This window comes from Camelus ferus, chromosome 25, assembly GCF_009834535.1.
Source record: "Camelus ferus isolate YT-003-E chromosome 25, BCGSAC_Cfer_1.0, whole genome shotgun sequence".
Lineage (NCBI taxonomy): Eukaryota > Metazoa > Chordata > Mammalia > Artiodactyla > Camelidae > Camelus > Camelus ferus.
Genome location: NC_045720.1, coordinates 25293394 through 25308814, shown reverse-complemented (window position 1 = coordinate 25308814; position 15421 = coordinate 25293394). Strand labels below are relative to the sequence as shown.

Sequence of the window (15421 nt, the reverse complement as noted above, 5' to 3'; positions counted from 1 at the left end):
TTTATACCAAACTCAGATATTCAAAATACACCCAATTATTCCATATCGAGTTCCCAGAATTTATTGTCAATTGTCATATAATAATCCGTCATTTAATGACTGACAGGACAGCTTAAAGCAAATAAAAGCAAAAATAAACAAATGGGACCTAATTAAACGTAAAGGCTTCTGCATAGCAAAGGAAACCAGGAAAATGAAAAGACAATCTACTGAATGGGAGAAAATATATGCAAATGATATGACTGATAAGAGGTTAATATCTAACACATATAAAGAGCTCATACAACTCAATGTTAAAAAAACAAACAACCTGATTTAAAAATGGGCAGAAGACCTGAATAGTTATTTTTCCAAATAGGAAATTCAGATGACCAACAGGCACACGAAAAGATGCTCAACATCACTAATCATCAGGGAAATGCAAATCAAAACTACAAAGACACCTTACACCTGTCAGAATGGTTATCATCAAAAAGTCTACAAATAACAAATGTTGGAGAGGAGGTGGAGAAAAGGGAACCCTTGCACACTATTGGTGGGAATATAAATTGGTGCAGTCACTGTGGAAAACAGTTTGGATATTACTCAAAAAACTGAAAATAGAACTACCACATGACCCAGCAATTCCACTCCTGGATATATATCCAAAAATACCAAAAACACTAATTTGAAAAGATACATGCACACAGCAGCATTGTTTACAATAGCCAAGATATGAAAACAACCTAAGTGTCCATCAACAGGTGAATGGATAAAGTAGATGTGGTATACATACAATGGAATACTATTCAGCCATGAAAAAGAATAGAATTTTCCCATTTGCAGCAACAAGGATAGACTTGGAGGAAATTATGCTAATGAAACAAGTCAGACAAATACTGTATGATAGCACTTACATGTGGAATCTGAAAAATACAACAGACTAGTGACAGTAACAAGAAAGAGGCAGACTCACAGATAAAGAAAACAAACTCGTGATTACCAGTGGGGAGAGGGAAGTGGGGAGGGGCAATATAAGGGTAGGGGGAAAAAAGAGTTATTATGGGATTATATGAAATTACATGTGTGAAACTTTTGAAAATTGTAAAGCACTATAAAATTTAAAGAATCTTTCATTCAATAAAAAAAGAATACTTAAGAAATCTAAAATAATAATAATTGATGGGACATAACAATCATACAGTAGAGATGTGGCACTCAGACCCCCTGCTTTGATCTAACATTCTAATGGAGCTAAGCTTTCTTATCATATCCAAGACTAAAAGATTTTTCAAAGATTGAGTTCATTTAGTAGATCCCTTTAGTTCATTTAGCAGATCCCCCCCATGCAGGGAACCCATACTTTCGTAGATCTCTAATTTTAAAACTTGTAAAATATTTAAAATGAGATGGAGTTACACAAATATGTTATTTTCAATTTTATTTAAATCAAATAAAGTTGTGACTGATGTGAAGAAATTGGCATAGAAAACACATGAATTTAATTAACATAAAAATTTAAAGACAAAATCCTATTACCTAATTATCTTATTCTGAAATAATTAAATGCAAAGGATATACATGTTAAATGGCTACCAACATGTAGGCATAACACAATGTACATAATAGAGTCATAAAACATTTTATACTGCTTCATTATAAATAATTGGAAATATTATTTTTTTCAAACCCAGGTAACAAAACAGTAAATATCATAGTTTCTTTTTTTTTCCCCATTATTTCATTTTATTTTTCTTTATGAGTTGGGAAATAGTATTAGTTATCAAAAGGCTGGGAAAGAAAAATCTGCAGGAACACAAAGGAACAAAACACTCACTCACTCATTCACTTAAATGAAAACAATCAAGAAGATTTTTAGAAGGAGAGGCTAAACGGTACTATGAAGGAGTCACCAGGAATAGAAAAACTGTGGACTACCTTCAAGTATCACCTATAAGGCAAAACAGGGTTGTACACACACACAAAAGTATAAACATTTGATGGTAAACTTTAAAGAATAAGTTCTTTAAAACATGAGTAGCTTTATTCTCTCAAATGGAAGAAAGCCACAAAGGCATAATAGATCAAGTCACTAAGTATAAAATTGGTGTTGTTGACCTGATAACAACTTCTATTTTTCTAAGAAAGGAGACCCAATATGGATTTCAATTTTATTATCTTGTAGTACCTCAAGGTTTGATAAAACTATTCACTCTTATAACCTTGCACACTTAAAGGCAGAAAGCACTTCTTGATAAAGTATTGTAGTAAATTTAAATTGCCACACAAATCTGTGCCCAAAATTCACTTAAAATAGACAATCCCATAGGAATATTTTCATTAAGAGATTTATAGCAGCTACCAGTTAGAATTTTCTTAGTCAGGTGATTATGATTAATTTTCTTTTTTTGTATGTTTTCCTTAAAATATAACAGAAAGGTTTGTCAGTTTTCTCCACTAACAATAATTAATAAAAATCAGAAATTGCCTAAGAAAACAGAGTCCAAGGGAGAAAAATATGAAGAAATAATATATTTCATAAAGTGGTTAAGTGGATTTTTTTGAAAACATGTTTATTTGCATCAACTGAGGACAATGTTGGAGATTAAACAGCTATTAGGTTTACTGTGGATATAAACATGCTATGTACAATGATATTTATAATTCTTCTTTTATTTTTCATAGACTTCAAAGTGTATCTTTTATAGAAACTGGAACAGGGTGATCTGGAAAGCAAGTTTCAGTTAATTAGGAAAAAATTAAATTAGCATGAAATAACAGGGTGAAGAATTAAAGATCATTATCTTAAAAATAATGGAGTTACCCTTAAGTGTGCACATGCAAGAAGATACTGTAAAATGAATTGTTCCAGTTTACTTGATTTTATTTCAGCTTCATACACTCTAAAATACTGCTTTCATGTATAATATCAAAGAAAATATTAAATGCATGTATATTATTTTAAGGGCTTGATGATATATTTCACATTCTTTAGACTTTACTCAGGCTATAAATATATTTATATTATCAGTCAATTAGTTTTTTTAAGTAAATTAAAACTGTAGCATGGGGGGATAATTTTTCACCTCATATGTCCCTACTTGATTATGTTCATTTTTTCTGAAAACTGTATCAAAAAATTAAACAGTAATCGAGTGTGTTTCTACCTCATGCTGCTATTCTTCATGCACTCTAATTCTTTATAGTTTACATTTGAAGACGGGTTAACTGAAATCAACTAGTAAATATGATTATGGAATTAGGCTTCTGAAATCCATTAACATTTAACCAACTCAGAGGGCAATGCTGTTCTTCCTGAACTTTTATTAAAGTTGTGCAATAGTACAAACTTATTGTTAGTAGGTTTGTGTAGAAATAACACCATTTCACTGGTGTAATACATATTTTTCAAAGGATTATGGCAGGCCTGTTTTTATTCTTCATGTGTACTCTTTGTTGTTGTTGTTCATTCTCTTCTTCTTTTTCTTCAGTCTTATATGAAATAAACCATATTTATCATCTGGCTACTATAGCTCCAAAACAAGATCCAGTAGTAGTTTGAAGCACAGCAAGCTGAACAGTTTCTTCCCTTTTTAAAGCATGACAGTGAGTGGCATTCTCTACAGTCAAGCCGCGTGAACACAGTCATCCCAAGTAGAGACTTCAGTGAACTCAAAAGGTTCCAAGTTCACAGTCAAGAACCTTGGTGACTTCACATAACTGCTACTTGTTGCTGGAAGGGAGACAATATTGTTTGCTTCAGAAGTTTTCAAGCAGTTTCTCATCTGGTGGCCTCTCCAGAATTCTTTGTGGTTTTCAGAACTGCTTTTGACATTGTGCCTTCAAAAGTCCAAAGGTCGAATCATCATAGTTGTGGAACGTAAGGAGTAACTGGGCCCTTTGAAGTAATGCCACTTTATCCCGTTCAGTTTTCCATGGTTCTGTCCCGCTGTATAGAACATTCCATTTAGATTGGATGGGCCACAAGCATCAAACCACCAGCCTGAAAAATTAGTTAATAACGAAAGAGAGAAGAAGGGGAAGAAACAATTATAAGTAAATGGAAAATTTGGAAATGAATGCCAGTAACTGAGGGGAAGCCTTCATACTTGTGATTATTTGCAAACAGGAGGTATTTAGTAAATATCTTCTTGGTAGTGAAATTGTTTCAAATGGCATCCAGTTTAGACAGTGTACAAACAAGTGGGAGAGAAAAATGCTCTCATGAAAATCAGCTTTCAGGGTCACTCCACTGGGACTCATTTCCCATTGTAAGGATGGGGAGCATCTGAGCTTCAAGATATGATATATGACAGGTCTGAATTTATAAGAAGGACGGAAAAATGCAGATACTCTTAAGAGGCATTCGACCTGAAGCCTGTTATTGGAAATAGATTAACTATTAGTGATGAACTTCAGCAGCTTAGACAACTGACATCTAAAGAGAAAGAAAGATGTTCTCCACCTACTTCATTATTTTACCAAGAACTGGCCCTCAGCTGCTTCTGAAATTAATGGATACTGGGAGATGACAATGAATTTGAATTGCTCTTCTCTCTCTGTAGTTCATAGCAATATGGGAAGTGTTCAATAGTAGCCATATAATTCCTATATAGTAGTATTTTTTTCTGTGACTGTTTAAGATCTTTCTAAACTTAGTAAAAAGAAGAACGATGAGTAACAAGAGATCCTATGCTCACATAGCTCTCTGCAAGGATAACTCAGTACTTTTTTTTTTTCCATAAATCAAATTCCTAGATTTTTAGATAAAACATAGTACTTTTTCTCCCTCTCCTGAAGTAACACTATTGAAATCTTTAGGGAGAGATTAATGCAGAGACATTCTGGCATATTTGTATTTGGATACAGTTGACCTCCCTTTGATTGCAGAGTTATACCTAAGGGACTAATAGCTAAAGAAAGAGAAAGCTGTACAGCTGATGTTTAACTGTAATACGAGCAACATCTTGCAGAAACTTTAGAAAAAGTTAAATGGAGAAAAGCTAGTTCTCATTTTTCAATTTTGGAAAATGAATATAGCTGGTTTGTGTTTATGAAGTCATAGTAGAGGCATAACAAGCTGTATCAATCACCAATTCATACTAGGGAAAAGGTATGTCGATGAATTTGGAAAAATACTGTATTCAATGCTGTTTTACCAACTGCATGCAAACAACATAGATGTTAATGCAGTCAAAACATGAGGGCCAAGAAGGTTCTTGTTTGGCAAGGAAGGAGGAAACTGTAAAATTCCACATTTTTTTCCTTAAGATTAATTCCTTTAAAATTATTTTTGTAAGTACAACTAGTAAAAATATGCTATTTATATTACAAAAGACATTCTAATTCTAGGGAATTTATTTACCCGTAAGACTCTCAGAGGACAAAATGAAACTCAACTTGATTGCTTCGGTATTTTAACTTTCTCCTCCTTTTCTATGACCTTCTTGAGGCACTCTTCCATCATGTTAATGAACCTTTCATAGTCTTTCAAATATCCACCATGGTCTCTAAAGCAAACACAGTTATTCTATTGTTGGGAACTACTACAAATCATAGAATGATCCTCCAAGTTAACATTAGGATACTTAGGGTAAAAGCGTGTGGTTTTGTTTGGTTTATAGAAAATCATAAGAGTTCTGGAAGAGTGTGGGAAGACAGAGGTCTATTGCAACAGAAGCCTGGCAATGAAGGGCACAGGCTAAAGGATACATTCACTGGGAAACTTGCAAGCTTAGGAAAGAGACAAGAAACAGTAAGGGCACATGAGAGAATCAGATAAATTGATCTTGTGTATCTTTTCTAATGACCAAAGTGGGGTAATGTTTGTGGTAAGAATGGCGTTCTGAAGACATTGAAAGAAGATGAATATGGCCAGGTCAGGGTTAACAAGAGAAATAGTAGCCTGAAGCTGAGAGGGTCTGAAGACTAAATCACATGGTCCTTTGTTCATTATCCTAAGAGCAATGAAAAGCCACGGTCTGTATTTCCTACGCTTCGTGTGGCAGCTAATAGTTTGCTTAACACATGACTGGCAGAGACTACAGGCTTACTGACAGACTGACTCTCCTCCTAAAGCCTCTATGGTCTGGATTAGTCTAATTTACTAAAAAGGCTATATTTGATAGACATTTGAATATATAACATCCATGTTTACTGTACTCATTTTTTCTTTCTTTATTCATTCTACACTGTAATTATCATGAAGTGTTGTCACACAACACTCAACAAGACTCGTGGTCCTTGCCCTCATGGAACTTACTCTTAATGTGAGAAACAGACAAAAAAGGAGCTGGATCCTGAAAGATGGGTGTAAGTTCACTGGACAGAAAGAGATTCTAAAGACAGTAAGTACCCTGGGAGAGCAGGAGAGAGTGCCTGCCAAGCAGCTTGGCTTGGCTGGACTGCCAGTGGGTCAGGGGTTGGCGAATGCAGGGCTAGCACATTAAACAGGAGCGAGAACATGGAGGTTTTTATTATATGTTTAGAAATTTTCTTGTGGGCAAATGTGGAGTGTAGAGGGCACTAGACCAGAAATTAGAAGACCCAGAATTTGAATTCTGACTTCACCAATTAATAACCAAGGAACCTTAGGCAATAGTATAAACAGTATTTGATATTTATTGAACAGTTAACATGTGTCAGGGACTCTGCTAAAATATTTATATGCATTCTCTCATTTTATTCCCCAAACAGCCTTAGGTGGTATGGCAAGTACCATAATGCAGACACTGATGCTCAGATAGTTTAAGGAAATTTTCCAATGTCACACAGCCACTTACCCCTCATTCATAAGATGTAGATTATATGTATCTGATTAACCACTTTTACAGCACAGTTGCAGGTATAAAATAAAATGGTGCACTATTAGAACCTGTAAAATCCTATCTAAGTGCTTTTTTAAGTTATCTAGGAAGCAGGCAGAAGTTTTAGAGCAGGAACAAAAAGGATTATGTCCTATGGGGCACTATAATGATTTAATAATGAAGGCTATCAGTGGCCAACATATTTCCTTATTTGCTTGGTGGGGTTAATTAGAGAAATACGAAAATAATTTGGACCCAAATGAGTACAGTTGTTCCATGCTTGCATTGTAAAGATATGGCATTTAAGTGCTTAATATTGGTTTTGTTTTCAGTGATTTGTTTTAACTTCATGTGGAAATCAGAGGTTAAGGTTTTTGATTATCTCTTTATCTTAAGACCAGTGAGCCATGAACACTATGGAGTATTAAAGAGCAACTGATGAAAATAATAATTATAAATTAAGATGGTAGAAAATGAAATGAAAGGGCAATTATTTCTCATGACAGGGTTGTAGTGTCTTTTAAGAAATACTCTGAACTTTAAGGTAGCAAAAATAGTTATTTCTGTACAAGCGAGTATTCTCTGTTTTCTCTGACACATGCATTAAAACAAGCAAGGAATTTCTTTGTATCAAATATTTGTTTGCCCACTTTCTACCTCTCTTTGAAAAAATTAAGCATTACCAGGTCTTTTAAGCATAAATCCTGAAGAGATGTGGTTTATAGAAAGCAAGCAAAAGCATAACAGACTCCTGGTCACTTATATGTACTCTTTGGCATTCATAGATAATCATACGTACTCATGGGTACTCAGAACTCAGAGTTTGCATAGACTGAGGTGTCCTTGTGAACAAATAAAGGAGGATGTCTAGGTTTGCATGATAAAGAAACCAGATAGCTGAATTATACCCTCTATAATCCTGGAGAAATATTAACTTTGTGCTTTGTTCTGTAAGTGCCTGGGAATGACAGATGAGCAATATGTTAAAGAAGTTAATATAGAAAAAGGCACTTTAAGCTTAAAAGAACTCAGTGATGCAAGCAAAGAATGGAAGAAAGCAGCAGCTTCCATCTGCTGTTGGGACAACTGATAAAATGTCTCAAATGTTTTAAGACTGGCAACTGCTGAGATGTACTTTGCCAAGCATTTTTCTTCGTAACCTGTAACCTCATGTATATTTTAATAAGAAATCTGAGATGCATGTTTCTAATTCATTTACACTTAACTCATTAAAATTTAGTTTTGTAATAACTATCCTGGGCTTCCTAGGCCTTTAAAAATCATTTAAGCCTTTATCTTTGAGGCAGAAAATTCACATTTTATCACCAATAAGTGAAACTTTGCCCAGAAAACAGGACCTTAATTCTAAACTTTGAACTCAGGAAGTTCAAATTTATTTGAAAGTCAGGAAACCTTACTCTCAAATTCTTCTGATCCTAAACAAAATGTCTCTCAATGCTTCTTTTCCAAGGTAAAAAGCACAGCAAAATTAAAAGATACATCTGTTGTTACGAGTTTCTTTCATTCATTTTTCAATGCATGCATTCTAATCAGCAATATGCAAAATAAGTTGCACAGAGAAGAATTGTCCTCTTTTATCACTAAGGATGGGGCTAGAAAAACTGATTGGTGCCATCGTTATCAATGGGATCATCATGAAAATCACGGGCCAAGTTCACGTGTACAAAGTCGGCCTTCCCCATAACTAGCCTCAAGGAGCAGCAGCATGTTCTTATTGTGGGAGGCAAAGGACCTTTCTGGAGGTCTGTGTTCCCTCTGTCATTTCATACTATACCTACTTCGAGTCAAGGACGTGGCTTTTTTCCCTTTCTCTTCTCTTTGTTCCATAGATAAAAAGTTGTTTATCCTGGCCAGTAATCTTGCATTCATTTAAGTCCTCTAGGTATTCCCTTACTGTCTCTTTCCTCCCTTGGACTTCATTTCACTTTTAACCATGTTTAAGTGAGGAAATCATCAGGAAAATGTGCTACAAACAATAAAACAGATCTAAATTCTTGACTTTGAATGCCATTCCTTTATAGAGTGGCAGTAAAAGGAGTGGATAAGGTAATGGCTTATCTGGAGGTTGCCTTCAAATCCTACCTCTGACACTAATTCCATGACCTTTGGCAACTTATCTAACTCTTTCATATCTCAGTTCTTGCCAAAGATCTCTATTTCAAAGGGTTTGTAAAAGCATCATATAAGTTCTTAAATATAAATAATTTATGATAATGCAAAAATGCCTGTTATACACTGAGTGCAATAAATATCCACTATATTATTTATTACTAGTGTAAAATATAAACAACACTAAGTGTTTGGTTATTTCTTATCCACTGTAAATTTATTAACCTTTGGTGGCAACCTGGTGCTACAGGCATACCAGTTCTGAATCACTTTCCAAACTTACCTTTTAAAATGTATTTTCTGATATTCTTTGTTCTTTTTCCAGTAAGTGAAAAGTTCTCCCCAGAAAATAGGAATATAATCCTAATTTTGCACTTAGGATGTTCAAATTTATTTGAAAATTACAAAGCCAATACTCAAAATTTTCCAATTTGGACTTTAGTTTTCTGGGGTTTGATTATTCTTAAAATTCAGTCCCAGTCTTCAATATTCATCCGTTTGTTCCATGTGTGAGCATGCAAATTCATGTACACATACTTATGCTTTTTAAATCTAAGTTCAGGAAAGAGTCACATTCGTACTCACGTTGATTTATTTTTATGTCTTCTCATCAAGATCATTTGTGATTTCACAATGTCCTTTCAGAGTCTCTGAAAGCATATTCATTCATTTAACTAATATTTACTGAGCATATCCTATGTGCCAGACACTATGCTAGGCACTGAGAATACAGTGGTGAAGAGTAAGAAGTCCTTGCCTTCAAGGAATGTACATTTTTGTGGAATAGGCTTAGAGATTATGTACTAAATAAGAAATTGCTTAGAAATAAAGTCATGCAATATAGAGTTCTGTGATCAATCTTAAATTATCCACATGGATCTTTTCTCTCAACATTTTTGCCTTAAAACCTGGGGAATGCCAGTTACCTGACAATGGTTAGCACATCCTTCCTGGGTTATTAACAACTCTAAGATGTTTATATTTTCCCAAAGATCTTGTCACTTCAACCAGTTGGAGAGGCTGTTAATTTCTTTCATTTTCTTTGTCTTCTTCAAGATTATATAGCAGGCAAGGTAAACATTTATCAACTCTCTGCTGCCAGCATCTGAGTGTACTAGGGTGTACTAAGAAATTTATGTGTATGGCTTCATTCCGTCTCTTAGAATTGAACTGAGAAATATCCTTTGTTAGCTTTAGCAAAGTCTTGTCTGTTGGCTGACATAGTTTATGCGTGGGAAAGAAGACTGGAGTTTCTAACACAACAGATTCTTTCTGCAGAAGGTTAGGTCACATTTTCACATAGTTTTTATATTATATACCAAATATGAAAATTGTGTTGAAAGAAAAGGTAAGTAAAGAATGTAAAGCAATACCATGTTTTGTTAGTTTTTTTTTTTTTTTTGGTTGGCAAACTTTAGCAATTGTAGTTCTAACATACTTTTAGAAAAACTTATTCTGAAGAATGCTAATTTGCTACCAAAGACCATGTTTTATTTGAATGTACATTTGCTTTGAATGTGACAACCTAATGAGAAATGTTTTTATTTTCATAATTTTAGTCATAGATTTTTTTTGCACATTTAGGTTTATATACAATGAATCGACATGCACAAATGCATTCATTGAATGATATTACATTGTCATTTCTTAAATGTTAAATAATATATAAAACATTAAGTTTTAAAAAAACTGAATCCTTTCCTTGGGCTCAGGAGGGGACAATAAGAGCTTTCTTGTGGGACTAAGAAAATATTTTCTATAATCACGTGTTAAATTTATCCCTCCTATTACTGAAATATACATATTTGTCATACTATCCTATGTAAAGAGGGAAACTTAAGGAGAAAACTTAAATTTTCCTAAGGTCAATGAAATCAAAGAGCACAGATATTTCTGGCTTATAAATGTATGCCGACAAATTATCGCTAATGTCAGTTTCACAGAAAATGTGTGTGGTAATTTTGACCTTGAACTATATGGTCTAGTCCCATAAGAAATGTTCAATGAAACATAAAAATTATTAAATATTTAAATTGGATGTATTTTATTCAATATTTAAATTGGATGCATTTTACTCAATATTTAAATTGGATGTAAAGTACATATGCTTCTGGGAAAGGAGGTATAAAACACTGTGGTATCTATTTCTTGACTTATGCAAATGTGATTTCTCATTCTGCTATACCTCCTTTCCACTCAGCAATGTACTATGAACTACAACCCATGCACTGAAAAATAATATTACTTGTTCTTCCCTACTGCAGCCACAATGAGTACTTGGAATAATAAAATCACAGAACCAGAAGAAAACACAAGATAATTTTATCTAGACCCACAATTAGAGGAATGTGCATAAGTAAAGTCTTTCAGGTAAATAACTTTATATTCTCTTCTTGAAGGTATCCATAACTAGAAATGCACAATCCTTCCCAGCAACTCATTCCAGCCTTTGATCCCTGGACACTCCATCTAAAATCGCTTCCCGCTTCCTCCAATAACTCTGTCACATGTTATATTTTGTCCCTAAACTTTTTGTAGCTTGAAATTGTGTTTTTTATTTGTTTGTTTACTTTTTTGTTGATGGTCTCCCTCAATAGATACAAGCTCAATTCTATCTTGTTTATTTTTCCAATAGTAGTTGACTCTTTTAATAGTTACTCATTAAAAAATAATGTTAAATTGACAGAAGAAAAGTTAAGAAGTTAGGATGTTAGAAAAGAAGGAAGAAAGATCAAAATGTTGTACCTTATATATAGCTGAGATATCTTCTGCTTTCAATTAAGCCTATCTCCTGTTGTTCAGTCTTTGACAGATAAGGGTAACAATAATACCACAGTCTCCAACTAAAATACCCCCATGTATTTGAAGAAAACTATTTAGGACAGTTAGCAGACAGTAAATCTTACTTTATCCTTAATTCTTTTTAGAAGAAACAATGGAAAATATATAAATAAACAAGAGAAAACAAAGCTTTAATTGATAATGACAGAGAACTAAGAATTATTAGTTTCAAGGAGTATGAAACCTCTCTGCTTTTAAGAAACTATTTTAAATATTCAAAAAGTCCAAATAACAAAATTTTTCAGAAGAAAGGAAAAATCATCAGATGGAGAAAATGGCTCTAAGGGAAACTATGACAGAGAATAAATGGTGGTGGGGGGTAGCTAAGTAGGACATAAGTTCCAGGCAATACTCAAGTTACCCAGACTGTCACTGACATTCATCCTTATGTTCTCCAGTTCTTAGCTATCTAAATTCCACATTTTAGTTGTGCAGAGTGAATAGCTTTGCAAGACCTGGATTCTTTCAAAAGGATATTTGATAGGGTAATGGCGTTTATTACAAAAACACATTTACTTAGACTGTTCTAGCCCAGGCAATAAGTGGAAATTTTCTCTCCCCAACATGTGTTTATTAGTGAGTAAGAGGCAGGCCAAGAATGATTATGGATGAAAGAACATGACAAAATTCAATCATCTGAAGCAGAAGTAAAACCACAAATCTGAGCAAAGAAGTTTTCTCATCGACAACCAAGAGATGCATTCTTCTTTTTGCTTTGCTCTATGTTTTCATTATTATGACAGGAATATGAACATATTGGAAACATTGGAAAGATTTTACCATTGGTCTTTCATATGTTGTATTTACTTGGTTAGAAAAATTGTCTGTAAAAACAGACATGGAGAAAATGAAGAGTATTTCAGTATTAAAATGAGCAGGAAATTGGACAGATTTCTTTTGTCCTTGTATAAAGTTGCTGACAATTCCATTTATGGGATCAAGAAAGTAAGTAATATTTTCTTTCAGGAAAAAATTTCAAAACCTAACCTGTGGGTATCATCTAAAAAAATATTCTAAATTTGTAACAACTGTTTTGGGGGAGGAGACCATCAAATTGCATATAGAAAACTTTTAACTATTTGATGAGGTTGAATGTTATGCCAAAATGGCATGTTTAAAGCTTAAGGAGAGGATATGATAGAGACAGCATCCTTACAAGTTGGCTTTGGTAATACTAGGGCTGGTCTCATGTTGAAAAGATGTCACTACAAGTGGAGTGGATGGGAATCAAAATGGGATGTGATTTGGTGGTAGTAGTAATGGAGGGTTTGGGAGTGGAGAGTTCTCCAGAACCTTCCCTCTATACTGTTTCATGTTTTATCAGCTGGTAAGAAAAATGTCAGCCTAATGATTCATTTCATTAGATTCAAAATTTGAAAGTGACTTTAAGGGTGCAAAGAGGTTAATTCATTTGTTCATGCACAACATTTTTTTATTGAGTTCCTATGTGCCACAATCTACTGAGCTAGATGTTAAGGATACAATGGTGAACATTTACTTACTTTTGTTTTCTCTATGTACAAACTTGAGATTTGAGTTTCTCACCTTGCTTATCTCACAGAGTTGGTTTGGAATTCACGGAAAATAGTACAACATATTCAATAACATGTAATAATATGTAATATTAATGATAGTAATATCGTATTTGGGGAAGTAAAATGATAAGAGTTTTTTTTAAAGAGTTTTTTTCCTTACTAGCATGAAAACACGTTTTGTTGAAGGTGGGAGTGATTACTATTCCATTAAGAGAGAAAACCAACACTAAAACTGTGAGAGGAGAAACAATGGAAAAAGTTTCTTTGACAATTGTGTTTGGTGCAAACTTTTTTGCCAGAGCCTATAACATTTTTGAGCTACATCATTTGCCATCAGGTTTTAGCTCAGTGTTTCTCAAGCATTGGTCAGTCATGTAGCAACTTCCCGATGTTTACCATACGTACGCACTTATAGCTTTTGTTAATATTTAATAAATATTTTCCTTTAAATCAATGATTTGTTAAATGTCAACTATTGTGAATACTTTTAATTATGCAAAGTTTACACCATTCCTTTAAAGAGGAAATCAGTACTCTATACTATAATAAAAGGTAGATATAAAATTCAATAAAACTAAAATAAAATCACCTTTTAAAATTCTAGATAGGCGCATTGCCTAACCAAGGCCTTGAGCCTGAGGCCAAAGAGTTTATTCTTTCTTTGCTTAGAAAGGTTATTACTAAGTGCTGAAGAAGTGTTATAGATATGTTAGCACCAAATTGAGAATTTCTCTTTGACACAGTCAGAAGGTTGAGAAAATATTTTAAAAGTGCAAACAGATTCACTGTTTAACTCAGTGATACAACATTATTTAACGGTATCTCCTATGCCAGCTCAGATGTCCTGCAGAGGTCAATACTGTATAATATACAGCCCCCGTATAGCCAGTCTGCATTGTAAACTTTAGATCTAGCTACACCTCTTTATTCTTCTTAATCTGTTTCAATAGGATGGTCAATAAACTCTATTACACAGTTATAAGGCATTTTGTAAGAAATTTTGTTCTTTTGTTTTTTCTGTATGCTGAATTCTCAAATTGTTTTTCATGCCACTATGAGTATCAAGTATTTAGAAGGTAGATAACTGACTTTAAGCAGCTCAATAATTTATTCAGAACCAAGCTTAGCACACTCCCACCATAGATACTGGAGGAGGAGGCAAACCTCTAAATATGCTAGCAATGTCTTGCACAAGAACATATGGTAAATTAGTGGGCAGAAGAAAATGATCTCCAGGGACTTGCTTTTAAGTTTCCTGACCAGAAGATCATAGTTCTTTCTCACAGATAAGAAACCTCAAGCCTCAAACCAATGAAGCATAACTTAGAGAATGGCCCTGTAGGACTTACCTCCTGTTAGCATGAGGGCACATTTGCACATGCAGTTGTCATTATCAGCATCTTTAGTGCTGAAATCAGCACCGTGTAAGATCAGGCTGCTCTGTTTTCCTGCAGTCCCAGTGTGACCCTTTAAATACAACCTGAAGTTTAAAAAAAAAAAAAAAGGAAAGATAAGCCAGTCAACAGAATAACAGAACCCAGAAGACTTGTTTGTTGAATGTTTGCCTTTTTCATAATTTTCTCCCTTCTCTGAACTAAACGTTTCTAACAAACTGCTGTGAGACTCAGATTCCCTAAACCAAAAGAAAGAAAGAGCGATCGAGAGAGAGACAGAGAGAGAGAGACGGAGAGAGACAGAGAAGGAAGGAAGGAAGGAAGGAAGGAAGGAAAGAATCCAAATTAGACAGGTAAAATTCTCTCTGGCTGTGTGCTTGGTGTTATTTCACCATGCATACTCAAATTCATATGGTTTTCTGATAATGCAAGATCCACAAAAGGAAATAGGTTTATTTTATTACTACAAGTATTAATCCCTAAACAAAAAATGCCTTGTAGAGTGTCACTACAGCATATCACTGTGGTAATACTGAATATTGATGATGTGCTAAACAGAGGACTTACTCCATGCCAAGCACTCTGCTAAATGCTTTCCAGTTGTTATTTAATTTGATTTTTATATTAAATCTGTGATCCAGGTACCAATATTCCAATTTTGTAAACCAAGGCTCAGAGGCTAAGTAAGCAGGAATTTAGCTATGGTTGATTTTAAAATCCAAGCTCTTATTAATCA

General features: G+C 34.0%; 1 protein-coding gene across 2 annotated transcripts in view; it reads right to left on the bottom strand.

Annotated features, from left to right (window-relative positions):
* Nucleotides 1–1714: 1714 nt before the first annotated feature.
* Nucleotides 1715–15421, bottom strand: part of LOC102515455 (angiopoietin-1) — an 84146-nt gene continuing 70439 nt past the window's right edge. For both annotated transcript variants that reach the window (XM_032467640.1, XM_032467641.1), the window contains exons 7-8: nucleotides 14641–14771; nucleotides 1715–3982 (exon numbers count right to left, since the gene is read on the bottom strand). In XM_032467640.1, the coding sequence (XP_032323531.1) occupies nucleotides 3822–3982; nucleotides 14641–14771 (292 nt within the window). In that variant the 3' untranslated portion in view covers nucleotides 1715–3821. The remainder of the gene's footprint in view (nucleotides 3983–14640; nucleotides 14772–15421) is intronic.